Here is a 26,797-nt window from a genome sequence, read left to right on the forward strand (position 1 = left end):
CTAGAATTATTTCAATCGATCTTCTTTCTCTGGTTCACCACTGATGGCTTGAAGTAGTTTACCATCAACATGGACAACCAAGGGGCCATCAGCAGCAAATAAAGCCTTCATGCTGTTAGCTTGATGGATTGGGTGCATTCTTCTGCTTCTACAAATACTACTGGTAGACAGTGGCAGGATAGTTGTATCTTGGTTGCTGAAGGTTTGTGCTACTGCTGTAAGGATAAATGCAGTTTTTCTGTCACGTATATTTTTATGATCCAGCACTGCTGCAACCTTAGGTGTTAAAACATGCTTAGCCGCTTTTGCTTGTTTTGGAGTCTTATTGGTCTGGCCTGTTCTTCTCCAGATGCCTCATCTTGATGATTTAGCTTCAGAACTACCGAACAGACCTGTTTCAGATGAAGTTGCAGATCCAGTAGCACTGTTCTTTATTTCTTCTTCTTTGGCTTGTTATTCTACCTCTTTTCCCCTTCCTCTCTTTTTTCTTGGACAAGTCGGTATCCACACCACCCATGGCGTATTTCCTTTCAGACTGCTTATCAATCAAAAACAGTTTATCTTTTTCAATTGTAATCAAATTCATGCAATCATGGTGAGAAATGTCAAACAATACATTAATAAACTGCTCAAATTCTGCTTCTCGGGCCATTTGTGCAACAGCTCTTCTACTTTTATTGCGACAGACGTTTCAGTAACCGTCTAATAAATCCTCAAATTTTCTAATGATATTTCTCAATCGTTGGTACCCTTGCTTTGGCCCAAATTTTACATAGCTGTTGAATTGCAAGTTTAACAGCTTCTTTTTGTGACAGTTTTTCATTCTTATGATGGTGAAAATAAACTCTCAAAACTTCACAGCCTTCGACTGTCAAATATATCTTGTGGCTCACCAAATAAGAAAACAAATTTACAGCACGTGTTACAGCCATTGTTATTTTTTAACCTTTATAAAGTAAACAAATAAACATGGATCAGTATTATTCAGTAATTTTGAAAACAATGTCTAGTACTTTATTTATAAATTGAATATTTGAGAAACTTATTATGAAATTATAAATATCAGACTATTGTGTAATTTACATAGAATATTTAATATTAAGTATTTATTTCGTTTCATGTATAACATAGTATATCTTATACATTTATTTATATTAACTAACTTTTATATTTGTTTTTAAATTAAACTATATCTTAATAATATTATATATTCTATATAGTATATCAGAGGTGTGGAGTTGTAAAAAAAGTACCAACTCCGACTCCAATTGTTGCAATTTTCAGAGTACGACTCTCACTTTAAAGCTAAACGAATGTATATTCTTTAAAAAATATTATGCAGTATCGACTCCAAAGCTAAATGAATATATATTCTTTAAAAAAATATTACTCGATAATTTAAATTTTTTTTTTTTGCCAAAGGTGTGAAAAATTCTTTGAAAGTTAAATATTTTGTACATGCACGTGCAATACCGAGAAGTTTTATTATTGGAGTCAGAGTCATGATTTTGTTTAGCAACTCCGACTCTGACTCCGTTACAAATGTCGTGACTCTGACTCCATGACTCCGACTCCACAGCCTTGTAGTATATAACTTACTATTTTGTTGAGTTAAATTCGTTATAATATATAACTTACTATTTCATTGAGTTATACTCTATATAGTATATAACTTACTATTTCGTCGAGTTAAATTCTATATAGTATATAACTTATTATTTTGTTGAGTTGAATTCTATATAGTATACAACTTACTATTTTGTTGAGTTATATTCTATATAGTATAAAACTTACTAATTCGTTGAGTTATGTTTTATATTGTATAAAACTTACGATTTCGTTGAGTTAAAGCATATAGGATATAATAACCTATTATGTAACATGTTATTATATTTTATAAGTTTTTATAATTTATATTTAAAGATTTTTTAAACAAGTATAAGATAAAACAATGGCTTCTCAAGATAAAACTACTGTTTGGAATCATTTTGAAGTTTTAAAGAAAGATATTTGTTTTTGTATTTAGCTGCTATACAAAACATTACTTTTTAGAGGTGGGGATTGTCCAAAAATATTTACAAGTAGTGGAATTAAATTTAAAAAAACAAAACAACCTTGCAGAATATTTAAAAACATGAAACCTTGCAGAATATTTAAAAAACCATTTAAAAAACAAACAGAATGTGTGTTAGCTGAGAAAAAGCCAGAAAAAAAGTTTTGAAATTATGGGCTTTAGTACCATAATTTCAAAACTTTTTTTAAAGTACTTTAGGATCAGTGGTGTTAGAAATTATGGTACTAAAGCCCATAATTTCTGTATTTCTCAATCTTTTACTCAAATAGATAACCTTTTCATCAAGTAATTTTGAAATTAATACAAACAAATGACATTACTTGAGAGTATGTGGACTCGATCCAATGCTTGACATGTGTGTTCAGAATGTCTATCAAGATGTCAGAATCAATTTTCACTCTAGGTTTAATAAAAGGCTTTTTTTTACCATCTGATGAAACAAGGCAAAAAATGATTACTGATGCTGGGTGCTTTGTTTGAAACTTTACCCTGATCTACCATGATGTTTTTTTATTGTTATGTTTTTTATTATTTCTTATATTTATTATTATTTCTTATCTCATGAGACGATTTATTATCTCATGAGATGATTTCTTATCTTATGAGAACACTTGGTCTTAATATAAAAACCAAAATTTTAACTAAAACTTTGTAGTTAAAAATGTAACAAATTTATTTTTAGCTGAAAAGTTTTATGACAAGTTTAGCAAGTATCAAGAAAGTTATCGTTTTGAAGACTTACAAATTTTGCGCTTGTTAAAGAAGAAAGAACATATGATATCTAACAATGAATATCTTAATATGTTTCGGTAGTGTAATTATTTTATTGTTCATGTAATTGAAATATGCAGTTTTTTTGTAAATAAAGTTAATATTAAAATATTTGGCTGTAATATAATATAAAGACACATCATAAAACATATCAAGGTAAAAGGTTATATTCTAAGTATGTATATACTTTCCGAATTCAAAATTGACTACTCCATGTACACAAGTTATGCTGAACTAATAAACTATGTATTTACAAAAAAAAATTATATTAACTAAACTAATAGACTATGTATTTACAAAAAAAAATTTATATTAACTAAAAGTAATTATTCTTTAATTACAAAAATGACAGCACACATTCATGACAGATATTTATACCATACATATCCATGATATTTTTATATATAAAAAAAAAGCTGAATTTGGTATGTCATGCAAAGGTAAAACTGCTTGCAATTAGTTCTAAAGGTGTGAATCTGTTAAAATGTGTTATGTTAGGTGTTAATCAATTAGGCGTGAATTCATTAATCATGCAGCTATTCAGTTAACAAAAATAAAAAAAATACGCACATAAAAGATTGCATTAAAAATATTAAGATTTTGTTTGTGAAATAATGATATGTGAACAATATCTTTATATTAATACATCTTTTGCTCTTGAAATACGGAATATTACCTTTTAACGTCTTATGGTCTGAGCTTTAGCTCAGTATGCCAAAAGCATCATTGCTTTGCTGGATAGTAAAAGCATCATTACTTTGTTGTATTGCAAAAGTATCAAATATGTTTATGTAAAAAATATTTTAAAAACATCATTGCTTTGGTGGGTTGTAAAAGTATCAATTATGTTCATGTAAAAAACAAGTCTAACATTTCATTTCTTGTACATGGGTCTAATCTTATTATTTTCCCCAAAGAATTATTTGAAAAGAATCTTTAATCAAACATTCACACTCTTCCTGACATCTGTTCATGGGTGTTTGCTCACCTGTAAGTTACTATATGTATGTTTGTATTCTGCTTAAATCTCTGATGTAGTGTTAGCTCAATTACCAACTAGTGAGTACAACTATAAAACTTACTCTTGCCTCAGTTTCTAGTATTGAGTTAGATGTATAATTTTTTCTTATGCATTTATAAAATATCCTGTTCAATGTTTTAAAATACTGCTTACAGGAAGTAATTTATAACTACTCCAGGTTAGGTCAAGTCTAGGATCATCACAATCACCTTGCTACTGGTATCATGTTACCCAGTACTACCTTCCCCATGTCCTGCTGCCTTGTAAATCTGTTTTGCATTGTTTCCTGTCTCAGATAATGAATGCTGGAACTTCTTGAATCTACTCATAGATTTTTGCTTGTACCTCTTTTATAGTGGTAACTCATTCTACAATCTCCTGATTATAATCTTAATTCTATTATCTCCTAATGAGGGTACAGCTCTAAAACTCAGTTTTATGGTTCTGAGGGCTGCTGGCAGTAAGCTTTTACTATGTGGTAGCTCTTAGAGTGGCTGATACCATCAAAAGCTGTAAAAAATCAAAATATTAACAGTACCATGTTGCGCATAGATAGTGTCCCTGTTAGTGCTTTTGGTATGCATTTTTGAGGCCACATAAGGAGCCCTAAGTTATTAGGCCCTAAGTTTTGGGTTAATTAGCAGGACTAAGACAACTGTAGCTCATTGCTTGTAATGTGTGAGTTGAGTTCTTTTTAAATTTAACCATGCCTAAAGTAACCAAAAATAATAAGCATAAAAAATCATCACCTCCAACTCCAACCTCTAACTGTTTCAATATCTTTCTATATATATCTAAAAATAATTTGTAATAATCTGATAATCTTTCTATATATATCTAAAAAAACCATCATAACCACCACATAAAAAACCACAACAAAACATCTGTTTCAATTTATCTTTCTCAAATATTCCTAGTCCTTGAAGTAAATTTCTATTGATTGAATCTTACTTCTTGCAAAATTCACTAGATTTGCTTTTGTGAGACTAATTTATATTCTGTCCTTTCTTCAGATCTCAGAATTGACAGCTATTATCTTTTGATTTACAATGGTTCTGATAGTCACATGCTTGACTTTGGCATTTACTTACACATCATTTCACTTATTTGTAAAGAAATAAGGTTTGAATCCTCTGATTGTTCTTTTATGTGCTTCTGCTTAGCACCCCTTTACTCTATCACCTTTCTTTTTGTTTTCTCAAGACTGCACTCTTTTAAATGTAATTTCTGATCAAATTGACCATGCCCTTTTGCTTACCCTTCTGCCAATATTGTTGTTATTGTTGATTTTAATGCACACTGAATGACATGGCTCTAACACCACTGATCCTAAAGTACTTTAGGATCAGTGGTGTTAGAAACTATGGTACTAAAGCCCATAATTTCTGTATTTTTCAATCTTTTACTCAGATAGATAACTTTGTGACCAATTTTTCAGACAACCATAATCACTTACCTTCACTCCTTGATTTGTGTCTTGTTTCTGACCCTAGCTAGTCACCTTGTTCTCATTTAGGTGGTTTCAATCGTTCAATAATCCATAAATCTTTTCTCCTACTTCTTGTTCAGACTCTTTTCATGAGTTTCTTTGTGATGGTCCTTGGGCTATTGTCTTTTTTGTTTCCATTGATAAATGTGCCTCCTACATAACCTCCTGGATTCAGGCAGGTATGGAAGGTTTTATTCATTCTTGTTGGTTCCAAGTCAAACCTTATTGTACTCCATGGTTTTCACCTTCTTGTGCAGCTGCTATATTAAATTGTTCTCTTTTTTTTCATCTTTTTCAAAAAAACAACTCTTTTGAAATCAAACTTTTTATTATTGCAAGAAATCAATTTAAAAAGGTGCTGTCTGATACTGCGCTCCATTATCCCCAGTTTACAAAATCTTGTATCTTATCTCAGAACTTAGGCTTCTAGAGGACAGCACTAAGGATAGAACCAAAGAACCAAGGATAGAACAAAACAGGACCAAGGATGGAACCTCAAAGTTCTATTCTTGGTCCTTTTTTGTTTCTTATCTACATTATTGATCTTCTTGGTAACCTTATATTTAAAATGACTATTTTGATGACTCAATTTTATACTCTTTTCTTGACAAAAAGTCTTCTCCTTTCAATCGCTTAGAACAGGTAGGGAGTTTTGAGTCTGATCTCGTTTATGTAACAGGACTAGTTGGCTTGTGAATTTTAACTCCAACAAAATTCAGTTTATTTGGAGCAAAAAACTATTGCAATTCTGTCGACATTCCTATATTGATGAATGATAACCTTCTCACTTCAAGTCTTTTTCTTTATCTCTTCTTAGATAATCGTTCATTACTGACCTTTCATGGAAACCATATATACAATTGATTACTAAATCAACATCTGCTAAGGTTGCTTCTCTTTATCGTGCTTGCCACTACTTATTCTTCATTCAGTCCTCTCTTCAGTCAAATCTCTTATTTGCCTCTATATGGAATTCTGTTGTCATTTGAGCTGGTTCTCCTAATGATGCTCTCTCTCTTCTAGACAAGGTTCATAAACACATTTTAAACGTTATTAGACCTGTTCTATGTGCCAAACTTGAGCCTCTCTCGTAAAATTGCACCTCTTCTACATATTTCTATTATGGTTGCTGCTCAAAGGTGCTATTATCTCTAGGCTCATCAAAAAAAACTCATTCTCGCTTGACTGATCAATCAGCAAAGTCTCATTCTTTTACTGTGTCTGTCCTTGCATGCTCTAAAAACTTTTATTTATCTAGTTTTTTCCCCGCACTTCAACCCTTCAGAGCTCTCTCCCATTTTCATTTTTTCCTGACTCGTACAACCTACATTTTTTCAAGTCTTCTGTAACTCCCAACCCAATATTTGTAAATAATCACATAATTAATGACCACATATTTAATAATCACATATTTAATAATCACATATTTAATGATTACATATTTGATAATCACATATTTAATAATCATATATTTTACAATCACACACTTAAAGGTCAAATATTTAGTAATTGCATATTAAAAAATCACATGTTTAATAATCACATTTAATAATCTTATATATATAATAATCACATATTTAAAGATCATATTTAATAATTACATATTTAATAATCATATATTCAGATTACACGAACACTTAAATTTGTAGGTCTTTGCACCCCATTAGTTTTTAACTGTTTATAATTGTTCCTCACTACTGTGTGTGTGTATATATATATATATATATATATATATATATATATATATATATATATATATATATATATATATATATATATATATATATATATATATATATATATATATATATATATGCGGTATATATTGCCGTAGTGGTTTAGTGGTAGAGCGCTCGCTTTATAAGCGAGAGGTTCCGAGTTCGATCCCCACCACGTCCCTGGTAGTACCGCGCTCAACTTATTTCTCCGCGCGGCCTTGTTCGTCAAGGTTCGTGTTTCGGAGTTATAGAGTTGAGAGAGGGTTATAACCACAAATAAGTAGCCTCCTCATCTGTAGTGGCCTTCTGGGCTTTGGGGAGGTGAAATAACAAAAAATATATATATATATATATATATGTATATATATATACATACACACATATATATATATACATATATATATATATATATATATATATATATATATATATATATATATATATATATATACATATATATATATATATATATATGTATATATATATATATATATATATATATATATATATATATATATATATATATATATATATATATATATATATATATATATGCAGTTATTTAATTGAAAATATATAAATTGATTGGTAAATACATTGCATGACTTCTCTATTTATATTGCATACATTACATCTTTACACTGCATACAGTACATCTTTACATTGCATATATTGTACATCTTTACATTACGTACATTACATCTTTGCATTGCATACATTACATTATACGTTAGTCTGAGACTACCGCAAAATATTTTGGTAGTTTGAGACTCCAAATTTTAAATTGTTGATCAGTCTTATTTGTAAATATAAGTATTTTCTGTATTCGCCTTTTGAAATTGTTAAACACAAATACTAAAAAACATATTAAACCTGCTTAGTAACCCCTGCCAATTTGACTAACTATTTTAGACTGGGGCCAGACTGACATAAGATGTTAAAGAGGCAAGTTTAGCTGAGTTTGGGACCCCAGTTGGTTACTAGTTGTTGCTACCCTGGTGCAACTGAAACAGTGACATTTATACTAGTACTTATTTTTTATCATGTAAAATGTGAAACTTTTTAAATTGTGCATAATTAACATATATTTATATATTTAGAAGTAATAAGTATGTAATCAGAATGGCGCGAGAGTCTTTTAATGTTTTAAAGAAATATTTACAAGTATGGTGTTTATACAATTCAACTTTTTTCATGATTATAACCACCAGTTACTGATAGAAACTGTAAGTTAGCAACAGAGTTGATAGAAATATCTAATCCTGTACACAACATTTTGTTTAAAAATAAATTTAATTTTGTGTAGTTCTTTTTGTAGGTTAAAAACATGGATGTTCTCTTAAATTTAATTCAACAGCATTTTCACTTAGATGGTATTTACTTCAATTTATAATAATAATATATATTTGGAATAAACATTTTTAAATAAATATTATGAACATACAATATAGGACTGTTGTCTTTAGTACACAAACAATATAGGACTGTTGTCTTTACTACACAAACAATATAGGACTTTTGAAATTGGCAACTAAGTATTAACATCTTTTTTTTGTGTGTTTTAATATTTAAAACTTAGCATGATAAATAACTTAGCATGATAGACAACTTAGCATGATAAAAACTTTTTTTTTAACTGGAAAAGAATTGTTAATATAAATTAATATTTTAAAACAGTTTTATAGACATTCAGCATTAAAATATTATTTATTAGTAACAGTATTTATTAGTAATTATTAGTTATACAACTATAGTCATATAACTAGTAACTTTTTTTTTTAATTTCGACAGTCCTTTATTGTTTGTGTACTAAAGATAACAGTCCTATATTATTCGTGTATTAAAGCATCAGTCCTATATTTGTTTTTACTAAAGATACCAGTCCTATATTGTTTGTGTATTAAAGATCTTCGTTCTTGATATAGTTTTTGATGGTCGTCCTCGAAATCAAAAGGCAATAGATGCTACTGCTGGTTATTTCACTGGAGAAGCACCTCCTGATGGTAAGAAAAACAATAGTTTTGACTTAAAATTTCTTCCTTAATTCTGTAAGAATTAAATTTTGTTTTTTTAGCATGATGCTTAATATTTTGCATAAATTTGATCATAGTTGCAAGAGTCTGAAAGCAAACAATTATGTATTGTTTATGAAAAAGTCAAAGAGTCTAATCTTCTAATCAATATCAACTTTGCTCATTTATTGTATGTCATTGCAACCATACATCTTATTATAATATCATCATATTATAATATGCTCATTTATTGTATATAATTGCAACCAAGCATCTTATTACAATACCATCATATTATAATATGCTCATTGTATTGAATGTCATAGCAACCATACATCATCATAGTATCATCATATGATAATTAGTGATGTACCGATTAATCGGTATCAGCATTGGCTTAATCGGCCACTTTTTGCACAATCGGTATCGGCATCGGCCTCATTTTCCGATTTTTCAACCGATGGCATTTTAATATTTTCATCCTGCATTATGATAAAAATTAAATAATAAATAAACTAAACGTTATGCATTACTTAGAATTTTTCTGATAAATTTTTATTTTGACTTAGTTTACAGGCAATATTATTTATTCTTAAGATGATGTTTATAAGCTTGAATTTAACAGCTGAATGTACTTATACTTTTACTACCATTGTGTTGTTTTTAGAATAATTTTATTTTGTGTTGTTCTATTGTTATACTTAAAAGTAATATATTTAAGCATTGTTATCTATATGTGTTCAAGTATAACCTACTATACTTCTATATTTTTATTTGTTATTTTTGTTTTGTTTCAATTCACCTCCCAAGGCCACTGCAATTGAGGAGGCTACTTAAGATTTGGTTACAACCCTCTCTCAACTTTATAACTCCGAAACACAAACCTTGACAATAAAGGTTGCTGCGTCGAGAAACAAGTTTAGCGCGGTACTACCAGGGACATGGTGGGGATAGAACATCACAAAATAAAATAATTATAAAAACAAATTAATTATCCAAAAATAGTTTAGATATCTGAACAACATATGATTGTTGTTTAGATATCTAAATTACTATTAAATAAATAAAGAATTCTTAGTAAACTGCTTATGATAGCACCATTTCCTTTTTTAAATACAATGAAAAGGGTTCCTCGAAAATTGTATTTATTTTTTGAAAGTTTACTTATAGTAAAAAAAACTAAAAAATGTATATAATTTTAACTGAGTTTTTCTAATGTCTTTTAAAATAATGGTTTGACTCTAATTTGAGTCCAAGTATTTGTTTACCAGTACTGATTCCATGAAAAAGATTACACGATTTAAAGTTGTATGATTTTATATTTTCAAATTTTTAATAATTAGTTAATTCATCGGTATTGGCATAGGTATCGGCATCAGCCTTTTCCCATCCATCGGTATCGGTATTAGCCAAAAAAGTGCTATTGGTACATCACTAATGATAATATGCTCATTGTATTGTATGTCATTGCAATCATACATCTTATCATAATATGATATTATAATATCATCATATATATGTCATTATAACCATAAATCATATTATATAAGTATGATCTTGAATGCATTTGCCAAAGTTTTTTTTTTTTAAACATCTTTGCTTCCAACAAGGCTGCTAATTAAAGTTGGAAGTTACTGGAAGAAAAAAGATGAAGATTACAATCAAGAGCAAGATAACGATTGATGGACAGCTTAAAGGATTGCAAATTATATGAATCAGGAAAGCAAGATGAAGGAAGCAAATTCCAAAGAACTGATTTGCAAGGAAAAAAACTAGACGAATAAGAGTTTTTAGAGCACATAGGAACAGTCACAGAAAAATGATGACACTTAATTGAATGACGAGTAACACAAGAATGAATTTTAGTAAATGGCACAAAAGATGCTAGCTCTTTAGAGCAGTGCCCATTATAGTATTCGTAGAAAAGCAACATTACGATGATGTGATAATGGTTGGAGGTTGGCTGCAAGAGCAGGTCCAATTATATTTACAATGCCTTTTTGCACCTTGTCTAAAAGAGAAAGGGCATCATTAGAAGATCCGCGCCAGATAAGGCAACAGTATTCCACACAAGGCCGGATTTGAGATTTATAGAGATATAGAATAGAATCCGAAGTAAGAAAGTGTTGAGCTTGATAAGGAGATGCAACCTTAGCAGATGCTAATTTTGCAACTGATTTGATATATGGTTTCCAAGAAAGATTGGAAGTAAGAGTTAATCCTAGAAGATGAAGAGTAGATGACTCATCGAGTACATCATCGTTCATAAATATAGGAAGATCAAAATTAATGCGATAACGATTGGCTGAAAAAAATTGAGTTTTATCTGTATTGAAGTTCACCAGTCACTGTGAGCCAATGCTGTAGCAGAAATGAGATCCTTTTCAAGCTCAAATGCCCCTCCAAGCAATCAGAGAGCGTTGGTTTCTTATCATGACAAGAATAAATGGTAGTATCATCAGCAAACAATGCCACCTTAGATGTGAGAATATCTGGAAGATCATTAATATTAATTAAAAAGAGTATAGGGCCAAGGATAGAACCTTGAGGAACCCCTGAAGTTACAGAATAAGAAGAAGAGTGTTGTCCATCGAGGACAACTTTTATGCTACGATTGGAAAGGAAGGATTCAATGATCTTAAAGATGTTGCCAGATACACCATAAGAAGAAAGCTTATGGAGAAGACCAGCATGCCAAACTTTATCAAAAGCTTTTGAAATGTCAAGAGCGATCGCCTTAACCTCTCCACCTTTATCTAATGCACGAAAAAACCTATCAGTTATTACTGTTAGCAAATCAGCTGTAGAACGAGAAGATCGAAATCCATATTGATAATTAGAAAGTAAGTTATTAGATTCAAAATGAGAAATTAAGTGTTCGTTAACTAAAGATTCAAAAACCTTGCTTATGATAGGAAGAAAACTAATGGGACAGTGGTTAGACAAATCAGATCGCTCTCCAGAATTTTTGAAGATAGGATAACAGATGCCGCTTTCCAGCAGGCTAAAAAACAAGACTCTGAAAAGCACTTGTTAAATAGTTTTGAGAGTATAGGCGACAGCTCCGGAGAACACTTCTGCAAGACAATAACAGGTATATTGTCCAGGCCACAAGCTGTAGAAGTGTCTGAGCAGGAAATCACTTTAGATACAGAAGCTGGAGTGATACGAATGTCAAGCAATGGATCAACCTGTTTGTTGGCAATATCAGGTAGAACGCAATTAGTGGAATCAAGAGATGATATTGATGAAAAGTTCTTAGCAAACAATTCAGCTTTGACTTTAGGTGAGGTGACAAAGTCTGAACCATGCAAGAGAGGTGGAACAACAGATTTGCCCTTATTATCGATTCTGCTAAAGATCTTCCAGAAATCACAAGAGCCTAATTTTTGTAATGAAATACGAGATTTCATGACCTGAGAATAGCGGACTTTGGCGTTAAACAAAATCTTTTTACAATTGTTTCTAGCAGTAATAAACAGACGTCTGTTTTCTGGAGAAGTAAACCAATAAATCATAAAATCCTCTATTTATCATATTGCATTTGTTGATTATTAATTTTTTCATGTCACACTTTTTTTTTTTAGTTTTTTCATGTCACACACTTTTTTTTTTAGTTTTTTCATGTCACAGACACTTTTTTATTATTTCTGATTTTCTTGCTTTTTGATTGTATTGCTTAAACGATCTTTTTTATGATTAGATAATTTTGAAGATTTATAATATTTTTCTCTTGATCAGCTGGTTTCTTAGTGTCATTTGATAGATTTTTATTTATCTTAGTCCCATTAATAAATATTAAGTTTAGAGAAACACATTTTGGAGAAAAAACAAGTTAGTTAAAAAACATTAAACTTTTTTAAAATTTGATACAAGTTGAGATTTTCATTAAATACATTTAAAATAAGAAACAGTACAGTGTTATACAAAGCAAACTCAAATTAAGTCATTATGCCTAGCAGAACTGTTATTAAAAAATTGGGTTATTAAATTCTTCATCAAATGGTTCAGATGAAGTATCTTTGGTGTAAAACTATGTTTTACAAATGTGTATGTTTGGTGTAAAACTCACCAAAAATATTCAGAACTTTTAAAAAATGTCACAATAAAAATAAAGGCTGTGCTAAATTAGCAACAAAAATGTTTGTAAGGCGAATATTAAATGTTTTCATATGCATGCGGCAGCTTTGTAAAGTTTAACATTTATTTACATAAAGTTACAAGTGCGCAATGATGCCTATAGAAGAAGAACGCCTAAAGATAGCTAAATTTTTTCTTAAATCTCTTGCACAGTCATTCACATAAGATGACTACAAAGAGCTGGTTTGCCTTTGTCTGCTCAAAATAACTAAGGGATCTCAACTAAAGAACTTCAAGATTCTCTATCCTGGTGCCCTTCACAAAGCAAGGCGGATGAGTAAACTGATTTTTATTTCAAAGATTATGCTTCTGTCAAGACAGATCAAAGAACATTTTCATAGTTGGAACAATTTATTGTGGTGGCTTGTTTGTCCTGTACCAGCTAGTGCACCAGGAAATGACTTAATTTTAGTGTAAAATTAGGCAAAATTTGCTAAGCATGACTTAACTCTAGTTGAAAATGCATGCATGACATTCAGTCAGCACACTTGGTACTTATCTGAGGAGTTGATTTCATTAGCTCTGTTCTTATCTATGGCAGCAGAAGAAATCAAAGAAGAAATGAGAAAATCCATTCTTACCATTGAAAACACTTCTGTTACAAAGAGAGTTGGACTCAACATTTGGGGATTTGGCAAGCCCTATCTTCCTCCAACAATAGAACATGGTATTTCTCTAGTTAATCTAATTAGGCCAGATTCATTCAGATTTTTTAGCATTTTGGTATGGTCTATAAATTCCTCCATATTCCAGCACATGATTGGATTAATAGGGAAGTCTATCAAAACATGAAATTGGTTGTCGACAAACTTCAGGTGGTAAATGAGACAGCAGACTATGGTGTGAAGGTGTGCTATGACTTCCTAGGTGTAACTAAGGACTAAGGATGAGAAATACTTTCAAGATGTTCTCCAAGTAGTTGAATCTCATAGAAAAACCATTTTGTGCACAAAAAGAGAAATCATGGTTTCTGGTCACATTTATATTTTTATATATGTGCTACAAATATCTTATAGTTTGTGATTGTTTTATATTTTATTGATTTTGATTGTAAAACTGAAATTAAAACTTGTAAAAAAAATAAAACTGAAGTTAATGGAGCAAGATAATAAGACCATCGTCTTGTTTCAGTCAATTTTTTACATTAACAATTTTGTTAAAAAAAAATGAAGAAAAAAGATTATATCTATCTAGTCCTGGAAAACAAGTTTCATTTGGCACTATTGTACCTTACTAGATCCTGTGAAAAAACTTTTTCTTATTATCTTGTACTCTGTATGGCTGTATTTAGTAAAAGAAATTCAATAAAAGAAATCAGTTTGTTTTTTTTGAGCCCCACCATAGTATTAGATTGTAACACGAGAAAAAAAAAGATTTTTGGGCTAAATTTGGTATTTTCAATTTGCTGGTGCTCATTCAATTATGAATGATCTTCAAAAAAACCTTCGTTATGTTATTTTTATGCCTAAATCCAATACCAAAATTATGAACAGCATCAATTAACAAAATTGGGGCAACTGTTATACCCTAATATATACACTCAGCAAAATTTCCTTAGTTCCATGTAGTTATTGCAGATTTTATGCAGAAGTTATTTATAAAATTACCCACAAAAGTTATATTTACTAGACCTATTGCAAACAAATCTCATCATGCAGTGAATAATTTTTATAAACTTAGGTGAAAATTACAATAAAAATCACCTTAAGGGCCAAAATAAAAAAATAACCAGAAGGCAACATTCTTCCATTATATGTTTAATATTATCGGAAGTACGAAGAGCAAGATAAATAAGGACTGAACTGGAATTACCTGTGACCACAAGACATGTCTAGTAGGGTTGGCCAGGAAGGCATGCGATTTTAAGTCTTTATATGACCATGCAAATAATATTTTGTTTTGATGGTTTAACCATGGTTTTTAACAATTGCGCTGAAAAAATTGGTTTTTAATTATGTTGAAAATAAATAACTTCAACACGTTTATCTTTACTTACGTTTTATATTAGCAAAACGCTTTTAAATAAAGTAGCTAATGATTTTAACTAAAGTATCATTGAAAGTTGTATAAGTTTTTATTTATATTGTTTAATTACATAAGATTTTTTTATAAGTAAAATAAAAAAAGTAAAAATTAAAAATTTTTTTTTTTCAAGTTTTATGATTAAAGTGACAACTTTAAACAGCAATGGTCTCTTTAATAAACTTTATATAAGAGGCATTAAAGTTAATTTACTCAAAAAGTAGAAAAATTTTGTTGAGAAGAAAAAAATGACAAACTTTTTTGAAAGCTGTTTGAATTAAATAACTTTGATCTTTGCTTATGTTTTTATTTTATTGAAACACATTTAAAAAAAGTAAGAAATCACTGCTAATGATTTTTATAGAAATATTAATGAATAATAAATATATTTTTTTGTATTTATATAAGTATGTATTTTTTATTATAAATGTCTTTATATTAAAAAAAAACCGATATAAACTTTTTTAATAAATGATTTAACTATTTTTCTTTTGTTTACTGTAAAGATTTGTTAAGAATCTTTTTTTTAACTTTTAAATGTGTGCTTTTATTAAACAATCGTTAGAAGTAAGTTTTTATTTTATTTAAAAAGGGTTTCGCGTATTATATTTTAAAAACATTAGTAAAGATAAACGATTCAAAGTTATTTATTGTAAACTTGATTTAAATAATCCTAACACTATAGTTTATTATTTATTTTAGTTAAGTTTTAATTTTTTATTATTTATTTTAGTTTCAGTTTAGTTATTTTTATTTTATTTTTCATTATTTTTTTTAGGAAGATTTATTTGCTTCTTTTACGATAAGTTTTTTTAAGTTTCTTCATAGTTAAGTTAAGATTTTAAGTTTAAATTTTTTCAGAGCATTATTAAAATGTATACAAGTTTTAAAAAACGTATTAACAAAATTGAAAAACCTATTAACAGCCATGGTCAAGTTTTCAAAATTAAAAGTATTCACGTGGTCATTTTATGAGGTGAAATTGCACACTTTCCTGGCTAAGCCTGGTGTTCAACAAGTTTTGTCAAAATCATGACTGTTCTAGTGGAAAAAAATGATCACAAAACCACCATTAATTAAAAAACGTAAAAGTGCAAGATTTGAATTTGCCAAGAACCACATGACATGGGACGCGGAATGGGAAAATGTTATTCTTTCTGATGAAAAAAAGTTTAACTTGAATAGACCTGGTAGTTTTAAATATTATTGGCATGATTTGAAAAAAAAGATAGCATTGCTATGAGTTTGCTAGAAAGCAGGACAGGACAGACAAAGTTCCAATATGTTTTATTACAACAAAAATTAATGCAAGAAATTGCAAAGATCTTTTAGAGGATGTTTTAATCGAGTTCAGTTATAGTTTATCTACTGAGAATTGGATTTTCCAACAAGATGTGGTGATTCACACGGCACGAAGTGTAAAACAGTGGTTTCAGAAAAAAGTATACATGTTTGAGTTGGCCATCTCGTTCACCAGACTTGATCCCTATTGAAAATTTATGGGGAATATTGGCACAAACTAATACTATATAATATATATACAAGAACTTAAAACTTCTATCCAACAAACATGGAGCGTCTTTGATATTGTTGTATTCAAGCAAATCTAAATTCAGAATGCCTACAAGGTAAGCGCTCTTCTGTTCTTCTCTGATCTTTCATTATCATGTCAATTATTTGTGGAACAGATATATCAAACAAGGTATTAACTTCCACCTGGAAATCTACTTGCTTTTGAGTTCAGATCCCTTTGCTTGAACAGTTTAGTTTACTCCATCCTTTCATTTTGTTATATTTCTCTGTGAGTTTTAGAGTCCTTTGACTGAAAAATATTACACAGCTGACTAACAAACAAGATAAGCGTACAATAATTTTTTTTCGCTATAAAATTTACATAACAGATCTTCCACTAATAATGTTGCACGTAAAACCAGCTTTTATCCTGATGTCAGCGATAACTATGGAAATTTTGCGTGTATATATACTGGATTTTGAAGTTACACATTTATTGATTGATCTTTCACATGCTCAATACTGGCCAACTAGACTTCTGGTTCCTGTTTTTGTTAAACAGGCAATAATTTCTTTGCTGGGCTGAAATCTGGTGCTCCTATATAAAAAAAAAGAATTGTGGGTAATAGTAAATAAATTAGATGAAAACTAGATATTAAAATTACCTTAAAGAATTCAAAAAGTATTTTTTTGAAAAGATGTTTTTGACACTGGGCAGCTGGTTGACTGGAATCTCACTTATGGGATATTTCGCAGGTACATTTAAAATGATTTAAAAAAATAATAATAATAAAAATATGACAAAAATTGACATTTTTCGAAAATTTCAAGTTTTACACCAAGCTCTTACACTTGTCTGTAGATCAATAGTTTTTATATATTTTGTCTTTCTGCATAACAGCCAAGTTTTTGATGGCACACAAAAATTATTTTTTTTGGGACACCCTAATGTATATATATATATATATATACATATATATATATATATATATATATATATATATATATATATATATATATATATATATATATATATATATATACATACATACATACATACATACATACATACATACATACATACATACATACATATATATATATATATATATATATATATATATATATATATATATATATATATATATATATATATATACATATATATATATATTTATATATATAAATATATATATATATATATATATATATATATATATATATATATATATATATATATATATATATATATATATATATACATATATATATATATATTTATATATATAAATATATATATATATATATATAATATACTTTTTAGCTAATAAAGCTAAAGTTTTCTTTGGTTTAATACACGATCCTGAGTTAATGGCAGCTTTAGCAGATGATGGTGACAGTGAAGATGAGGCTGCAGTCGTGGATAAAGATAGTAAAGAAAAGCATAAGGTAAACACGACATAACATAAATATAAAGTTATCAAAGTGTGTTTCAATTAGCACTTCATATATTATTTAATAAAACTGTTATATATACAGAATACTTTATATACATATATGTACATACAGTGTTGGACAAAAAACTAGAATCAACAAAATGATTTTTAATAATTTGTAAATGCTTTATATTGTTATAAAAAACATTTTGTTTGTTTTGTTTGTTTTGAAAATGAAATTTTTAAACTAAAAACTAAAAATATGCATTTTTACAAAAAAAATTATTGTAATTTTTCTTAATCTTTTTTATAAAATGATGATTATTTTAAAAATTTTTGTTTAATGCTCTCACCATTTAAAGGGTGGGAGCAGACATTTAAAAAAATAGTTGTTTTCAGGACCACCCTAATACCCATACTTTGTTTTTTTAAAGATTGGCATTTACAGTTCCAAACTTGGGTCCTTTATAAATATGAAATTTTGGAGGAGTTAAAGCTATTTAAACATGCATAGAGTTATAGTAGCTGGGGTAGTGATTGGGTTGTTTTTTTTTAGACATTATTGCATTTTTAGATACACATAGTTGCATTTTTACTTTATGTTATGTCCATAAAAATGCATAGCAAAAAAAAAATACAACTTTCTTTAATAAGAACAGTTATTTTGCAGGGGATTTTTACCAGTGACACTGGTGAGAATGTGGGCACAGGTTTACAGCCTGCCACCCTGGCTGAAGTTTATGTATGTATATGTGTGTACAATAATTCTTATTTTATGGATATATACGGACTTCTGGATATTTTTTCTACTTTTTTTTCCGGATTCCCAAAATATAGTCTGTAAATACAAATTAAAAAATATATTTTTGCAATATATCTGTTTTTCAACTTTTTCAGTTATTACTCACACTAAAAATATGAAAAATTGAGAAAATCATCAGCTTTAAGAGAATTTAATTTTTTGTTTTTTTTTTCTCAAAATGTTTTCCGAATTTTCAAAATGTGTATTCTATGTTATTTATCAGCATATGTGTGTATTCTATGCTATGTATCAGCATTCATTTTATATGAAACCAAATCATTCTCATGAAAATCATGCAAATTATGCTCCCGTTTTGTCAGATTAGTCTGACAAGCAATATTATAATAGTAACTACCCACTAAAACCCACTAAACTACCACACAGTCTGGTCTGGTTCCCAACCACATATCTCTTATTAAGGGTCTTCAATTTAATGATTAAAATTTGAATAAAATAAAATATAAATAACATTTTAAAAAATATATAAAATAATAAAGTTTTTAGATAAATTTTAGTTATTTTATTTTTTAAATTTTATTTAGAAAAAAAAGGCAAGACGAGACGAAGGTATTTTATGTCTTTAAATCATGGGTGTCAACCCTCTCTAAAAAGTGTACAGTAGTAGGGTTGAGTACTTGATAACAGTAGTTTTTTATTCTCTTTTTTTAGATTTTTAATGATTTATGCTGTTATTTTACTTACTGTATTTATACTCAACAGTTTTATTTAGGCACTGGGCAGTAAGTGCACTTTTTTTGGGCAAGGTCTAGAGTTGTTTTGAAAATATTAGAAATTAGTATAATTTTGCTGAGAAATATATTTATATATTACTTATAAGTAATATATAAAAATATAAAATACTCTTATATAGAAATACATAAATATATAAAATACTCTTATATATAAATATATAAAGTACTCTTTAAATAAAAAAGATTTCTCAATTATGTTCTTTTAAAAAACTTTGTTATACATTAAGCATAATCTTAAATAAGTTTGACAGTATTCTGTCACATTCAATTATTTAATGTTAAAAATTTGTATTTCTGTTGTTACTATTAAAGGATCCTTTGTAAAACTCCATTTTTTGTTCCATTTGTTTAAATAGTAAATAAAAAAGCGACTTTACAGAACTTTAAAGCAACTTTCATTTATGTTGTAAGTATACAGGCCTCAGTGGGAGTAATTAACTACATGGACAAACATGAAAAACACACTTTATAGGCAAGTTAACTGCCCTAATGGTTTTTTGCATGGACTATTGGCATTTGTACAGATTTGTTTGATTTATAAAAGTTTTAATGAAGTTAAAATGATTTTAATAAGGTTTTAATAATTTTTGATAGTTACAGTGTAATACTGTACTGTTTTATTTTCTCTCAGATCATTACACTCAATTTCATTTGTTTGTTTTTTTCACTCTGCTGAAGTTCCAATAGATTTTTTTTGCGAGTTATTTCTTTACTCTCAGAATTTTTTCAATTTCATGTTCAGTTTATTCTGTTTTATTTCTATTTTTTACCTGTTTTATTCTGTCTTTATTCCAGGCAAATTTTTGATTTATTGATATTTGAGACTGTTGAAGTCTAGAGATATGGTGTTGTGCGTTAGTAAGTTCCACTTGGTTGTCTGGTATGGTCTCATTATGTTTTTGTCTACTTATAAATTGAGTGAATAGCAAGCTACTCACACTTCTTGTGCTTATGGGCTGACACATCAAAGCCAGAGGTGAGACATGAAATAGATTTCAATTGATCAAATGCACACATTAGACGTACACAAGCCTTCACTCTTCTTGCTAAAACCCCAAGCTGGTGTGAAATGATGTGCTATAAAGTGAGATTTTAGATCCAAGCAACTCAGCAGGCATTTATTTAATGTGCATTTTGGAGCTTCAGAATGAACATGTGTATGAGTGTCAGCCTACTCATTAAGTTATTGAGAGCCATAACCACCTCCAATGTTGTAGTCTATTGTCTATTTTGTTGTGGTGGTATACATAGGAAAAAGTTGGGGCACAAAAAATTTGTTTTTATGAGACACCTTGATCACAATTAGGCGACCCTATAAAACAATAAAGCAATATAAGTAGATAAAATTGTAAGAAAAATAATAATTAATAATAATTTAGAAATTATTAAAAGAAAAAGAAAAAATATGCTGCTCTAATGATTCAAACTCTAAATCCTTTGTTTATGTAGAGTGCTAATTCATTAAGATACACTGTAAAACTTTACTGTGAAAATCATGGTACTATACCCTTACCCATAAGTGCTGGTATTGTACCGTGATTATTTTACAGTAGAACACAGTGAATAAATCACCGTAAATTGCCGTTATTTTACAGAAGAATACCGTGATTATTTTGTGATGAAACAATGTGAATTATGGCATAGTACTATGATTAATTTACAGAAATGCCTCGTTCATTTATTGTAAAGTATATATTGTATAATATAAATCGGTACAAAATATTTTTACTATTTTTAAAAAAATTTTCGTCTATTTCATTTTGTCTTTTTGTTTTCATTTATTTTAATTGTATTTCAATTACATTTTTTTCAATTATATTTTCAATTATAAATATCTATCAACATATATATGCTAATGGCAACAAAAACACGTCATATTTTTAAAAATCTTTTTAGTTTTATATTTACATTATTTACATGTTCATAAATATAAATAGTTACTCAGATAAAGTAAATTAATATACATAAGTTAAAAAAAAATACAAGTTCGAAATACCTGACATATCAATATAATGTTATATAAATATTTATATTCGAGTTTAAATAAAATAAAACAAAAGATACTATTGTAAAACCTTTGAAAATTTAAAATTAAATACAAATAACTACATAATAAATTGTTTTTTCAAGTTGTATTAAGGAGTTTAACGTGGTAAATTCAAATATTATTAAATTTTGCAAACTTCTGCAGTATTGATAGCACAATTTTGCTTATTGCTGAAGTTTTCTTCGTTTGCCTTGATTTGCTCCCTTTTTCAGGATTGATGCTGAAAAATGCATTAGAACAGTCAATAATATATGTATAAGCAGTTTATGTTTGAAAACGTTCTCATCAATAAATAAAAAATACCATTAAAATTAAATACAATATACCTTAGACAATTAGATAAATTTATTTAAGCATGATATAAATATAATATACCGTTGACAAAACTCTAATATTGATGAAGCTTCTCTTGGATATGGTACACTGAAAATATAAAAGCTCGTAAATAGACAACAACATAATTTGACGAAGTTGGTCATTCCATCAACCGCAACAATGCAATCAATTACCAGTATGAATCGATTTGCTGTAAATAGCGAATTTAAAAAAAAAGAATGCAAGTTGACCTAACAAAAATCCACTTAAGTATGTATAAAAATATTTGGTCCTGGTGCCTGTTTGACCCATAGTCTCCTAAACATATTTTTCTTATTATGAAGTATTTTGGAGTAACTACTTTGCATTTTATTATAAAATGAGTGAAACAATAAATTGCTTGAAAATAGGTAAAGAATATATTAATGCTTTTTAAATTAATTATTATTATCTTCAACTTACATCCACAAACACAAAGATGTGTCAAGTTTTCCATCAACAAAGTTTCATTTTTTGCTTTATCTAAATTTATTATCACCTTCTTTACTCTTAGATCTGTTATTTTGCAACTATGCAAAAATAAATATAACTTTTCATTAACAAATGCTTTCATCAAAACTTCACCAGCATTCACTCCACCCATCAAAACATCAAAGTGATGTAGCAAACCATCAACCTAAATATAAAAAAAAAATTTAAATACATAGATATACCAAAACTAAATAAAATAAACTTCTACAAAAATCAAATTGAATACTATAAAAATGAAATATCTATTTAGTAATCATTATATAGATTGTTATATACTGGTTAATAATATAAGTTATTTTATTTTTAAAAAGAGTTTAATTTACTGTAAATAAATTGGGAAATTTTATCAACAAATCATTTAATAACATCTTTTCATTTATTTCACTTCGTTGCAAATAGTAATCGCGTTTTTCAGGGCTGTTTGAAACACTGAGAACTGGTTCTCGGTTCAAGCAGCTATATATTTATCTGTTTTTCTTTTTATAACATCAACTGATAATTGTTCCTAATTATCAGTTGATAATTAGGAACAATTATCAGTTGATGTCATAAAAAGAATTATCAGTAATGGTGGCACACGGTTTGACCTCTGCAAGTAATCATAACGGTCAACTAGTTGTAACGTTAAACTGTCATTACCGCTATCAATCACTGTGGTACCATATTCATTTTAAAATGATTTAGGATATTTGGCAACTATAGAAGACGCAATTAAATCCAAATGTTTTTTTAATGGTTTTGGGTAAAAAAAGTTGTACTTGCCTTCATTTTAAACTGTACAAGGTGCCTGCAAAATTATTAAAAAACAGAGTTTTCCAAAAAAGTTTTTATAAAACTTTCTACTACTTATTTTTAATTGGTTCTTATGAATTAATTTTGATTGTTTAAATATAATTCTTTAAATATTATTTCAGAAAAAACTGCACACATTTGCCAAGTACTACAAATAAAATAGTTTACAAATAAAATCATTTATTACAATATTGCCAAATAAAATATATAACTTTTTAAAATTATTTATGTAAATAAATAATTTTAAAAATAAGTTATTTGATGAGTATGACAAAGAGTGCTGTAAGGAAATAAAAGAGTGAATGCAGTGCTTGTAAGATGGTAGTGTAAGGTATCAAGTATTATATGTTGTATCTCATTTTTCTCCACAGACCTCATACATACCAAGCTCATGTACTAATTGTGTGTTTAGCTTATTAACATACTTAATTCCATGTGTATCAAAAAAAAAGAAACAAAATTCTTGCAAAAATAGGAAGTTCATGATCCTTCATAAAGTCAAAAATCAAGAATAAATCTTATTTGTAATGAGTATTGCTTTGATAGACAATATGGGTCGGAAATGTATCTGGCAATTGTATATATATATATATATATATATATATATATATATATATATATATATATATATATATATATATATATATATATATATATATATATATATATATATATATATGTATATATATGTATATATATATATATATGTATATTTATATATATTTATATATAACATAATAACTATTAGGATTTATAATATTTATTAGATTAAAAGGATTTAAGGTATGAAGATCTAAAACACAACTAAATGACGTAGCTGTGATATAGCTTAATGACCTAGCTGTGATATATATGTGATATATAAATGACCTAGCTGTGATATAGATAATATCTATATCAATGCTATCTTCAGCTATATGATATAGTATGATATATATATATATATATATATATATCTAAGATATAGCTGAACTTCGGCTATATCTTAGAAATATCTACAGCCTGAAGATAGGTGTGTTTTATATATTCAATCTTATATCCTTATATTATAAAATCCAGTGCAACAATAAATCTCATTGAAACAAATAATATATTGATAATTGCATATAATTATAAAATAATATTATTTTAGAGTTGTAGGATCAATTGTTAAGACATAAATATTTCAAATAGAAATTATTTAAAAATCAATGCTAAGTCTAAACATTTAAAAAAAACATGGCAATCCATACTTACTTAAAATCTCTCTAAGTAGTTAAGCGTTGCCATAAATTAGTGTTCATGGCCAAGGTACAGTAAAAATTACGGTATCGTACCGTAAAATGCATTCATGGTACAATACCGTGTTATTCATGGTGTAATACAGTGAATTTAACGGTAAAGTTTTATAGTGTATTGTGTTGGTATGTCAATAAAATGTAACTTATAAATCTAGTGTAAGTCATGGTCTAACCACTAGACAAATAGTAATAAATTAAAAACTCAATACCTTATAATATTTATTAGATTAAAAGGATTTAAGGTATGAAGATCTAAAACACAACTAAATGACGTAGCTGTGATATAGCTTAATGACCTAGCTGTGATATATATGTGATATATAAATGACCTAGCTGTGATATAGATAATATCTATATCAATGCTATCTTCAGCTATATGATATAGTATGATATATATATATATATATATATATATATCTAAGATATAGCTGAACTTCGGCTATATCTTAGAAATATCTACAGCCTGAAGATAGGTGTGTTTTATATATTCAATCTTATATCCTTATATTATAAAATCCAGTGCAACAATAAATCTCATTGAAACAAATAATATATTGATAATTGCATATAATTATAAAATAATATTATTTTAGAGTTGTAGGATCAATTGTTAAGACATAAATATTTCAAATAGAAATTATTTAAAAATCAATGCTAAGTCTAAACATTTAAAAAAAACATGGCAATCCATACTTACTTAAAATCTCTCTAAGTAGTTAAGCGTTGCCATAAATTAGTGTTCATGGCCAAGGTACAGTAAAAATTACGGTATCGTACCGTAAAATGCATTCATGGTACAATACCGTGTTATTCATGGTGTAATACAGTGAATTTAACGGTAAAGTTTTATAGTGTATTGTGTTGGTATGTCAATAAAATGTAACTTATAAATCTAGTGTAAGTCATGGTCTAACCACTAGACAAATAGTAATAAATTAAAAACTCAATACCACCTGTGAAATTGTATATTGATCACCAGATGAGCCAGAGATATGCACTAATGCCACTCATCAGGGGTGTGTCCTTGCAACAGATCTCATTGCCTGCAATTCTACATTAATGCTAGTCAATATTCCAGTATAACTGGACTATACTACAAAAGCTAATTTGCCCCAACCCTATCCCCACCTTTTGTTCAGGTCCAACATTCTTAGAGATCATGTAAAGGTGGTAAGAGATGCATGTGGACTAATTTTTAATGATTAATTAAGTTTTCAATTATTAATTTTTGTTAATAAATTATAAAAAGAAAATTTATTAATAAATAGATAACTTTTAATAATAAAATTTTAAAAATTTAACTTGATTCCAGGTAAAAAGAGGCACACTGCAGACCCAAATGCACCTAAATCTGATAGAATACCTTTTCCAAAAATGTATGTTGAATACATAAATATGTTTTTTATTTATACTTGAATTTTAGGTTGAGGTAAATTTTTAATTTATTCTTAAGTAATGTTTATTTTTTATTTTTTTAATACTCTAATACAAAGTTGCTTTTTTAATCTCCAATTATTTCTACATAGATAACATATTCTAATTATAACATATTCGATATACATTTTATTAATATATTCAATGGTAAATGTTTTTAATAATTATTCTTAGGAAAGATTCTGAGAAACGTTTCAATTTAATGATGTATAAGGATATATCAAAAAGATTGCATGTTGGTCCCAATAAAATTCCTTCAATATGTTTTTATACTTTTCTTAATGCCCAAGACAAGTAATTTTTTTTTTTTTTTTTTGTTGAGGGGAGGGAACAAGAGTAAGAAAATACTCATTATTTTTTTATTGTAGTTTTTCTGTTAATTTTTAATTAAAAATGATGTTTATAATGATTGATATAATTTTATAATATTTTAGTTTAAATTGTGTTGAGATTAGTGAAGATTCATCTTTAATTGCTGCTGGATTTGATGACTCTAGCATTAAAGTATCAACTCTTAATCCAAAAAAACTGCGCACTTTGAAAACTGTTAATGAACTTGCAAAGATTGATAAGGAAGCTGATGATGTGTTAGAAAGAGTTATGAATGAAAAGTAATTTTTAAATTTATTGATGATATATGTGAAACATA

At 28.1% G+C, this 26,797-nt stretch overlaps 1 protein-coding gene across 1 annotated transcript in view; it reads left to right on the forward strand.

The window, feature by feature from the left end:
* Positions 1–26,797, forward strand: part of LOC100208823 (transcription initiation factor TFIID subunit 5) — an 88,412-nt gene that overhangs the window by 26,395 nt on the left and 35,220 nt on the right. Inside the window, exons 6-14 of the mRNA XM_065799929.1 lie at positions 2,757–2,883; positions 8,174–8,237; positions 8,392–8,446; positions 8,999–9,076; positions 18,084–18,208; positions 19,540–19,564; positions 26,027–26,090; positions 26,323–26,442; positions 26,583–26,759. Coding sequence (XP_065656001.1) covers positions 2,757–2,883; positions 8,174–8,237; positions 8,392–8,446; positions 8,999–9,076; positions 18,084–18,208; positions 19,540–19,564; positions 26,027–26,090; positions 26,323–26,442; positions 26,583–26,759 — 835 coding nt within the window. The remainder of the gene's footprint in view (positions 1–2,756; positions 2,884–8,173; positions 8,238–8,391; positions 8,447–8,998; positions 9,077–18,083; positions 18,209–19,539; positions 19,565–26,026; positions 26,091–26,322; positions 26,443–26,582; positions 26,760–26,797) is intronic.

The sequence above is a fragment of the Hydra vulgaris genome, chromosome 06 (genome assembly GCF_038396675.1).
Source record: "Hydra vulgaris chromosome 06, alternate assembly HydraT2T_AEP".
NCBI classification, from domain to species: domain Eukaryota; kingdom Metazoa; phylum Cnidaria; class Hydrozoa; order Anthoathecata; family Hydridae; genus Hydra; species Hydra vulgaris.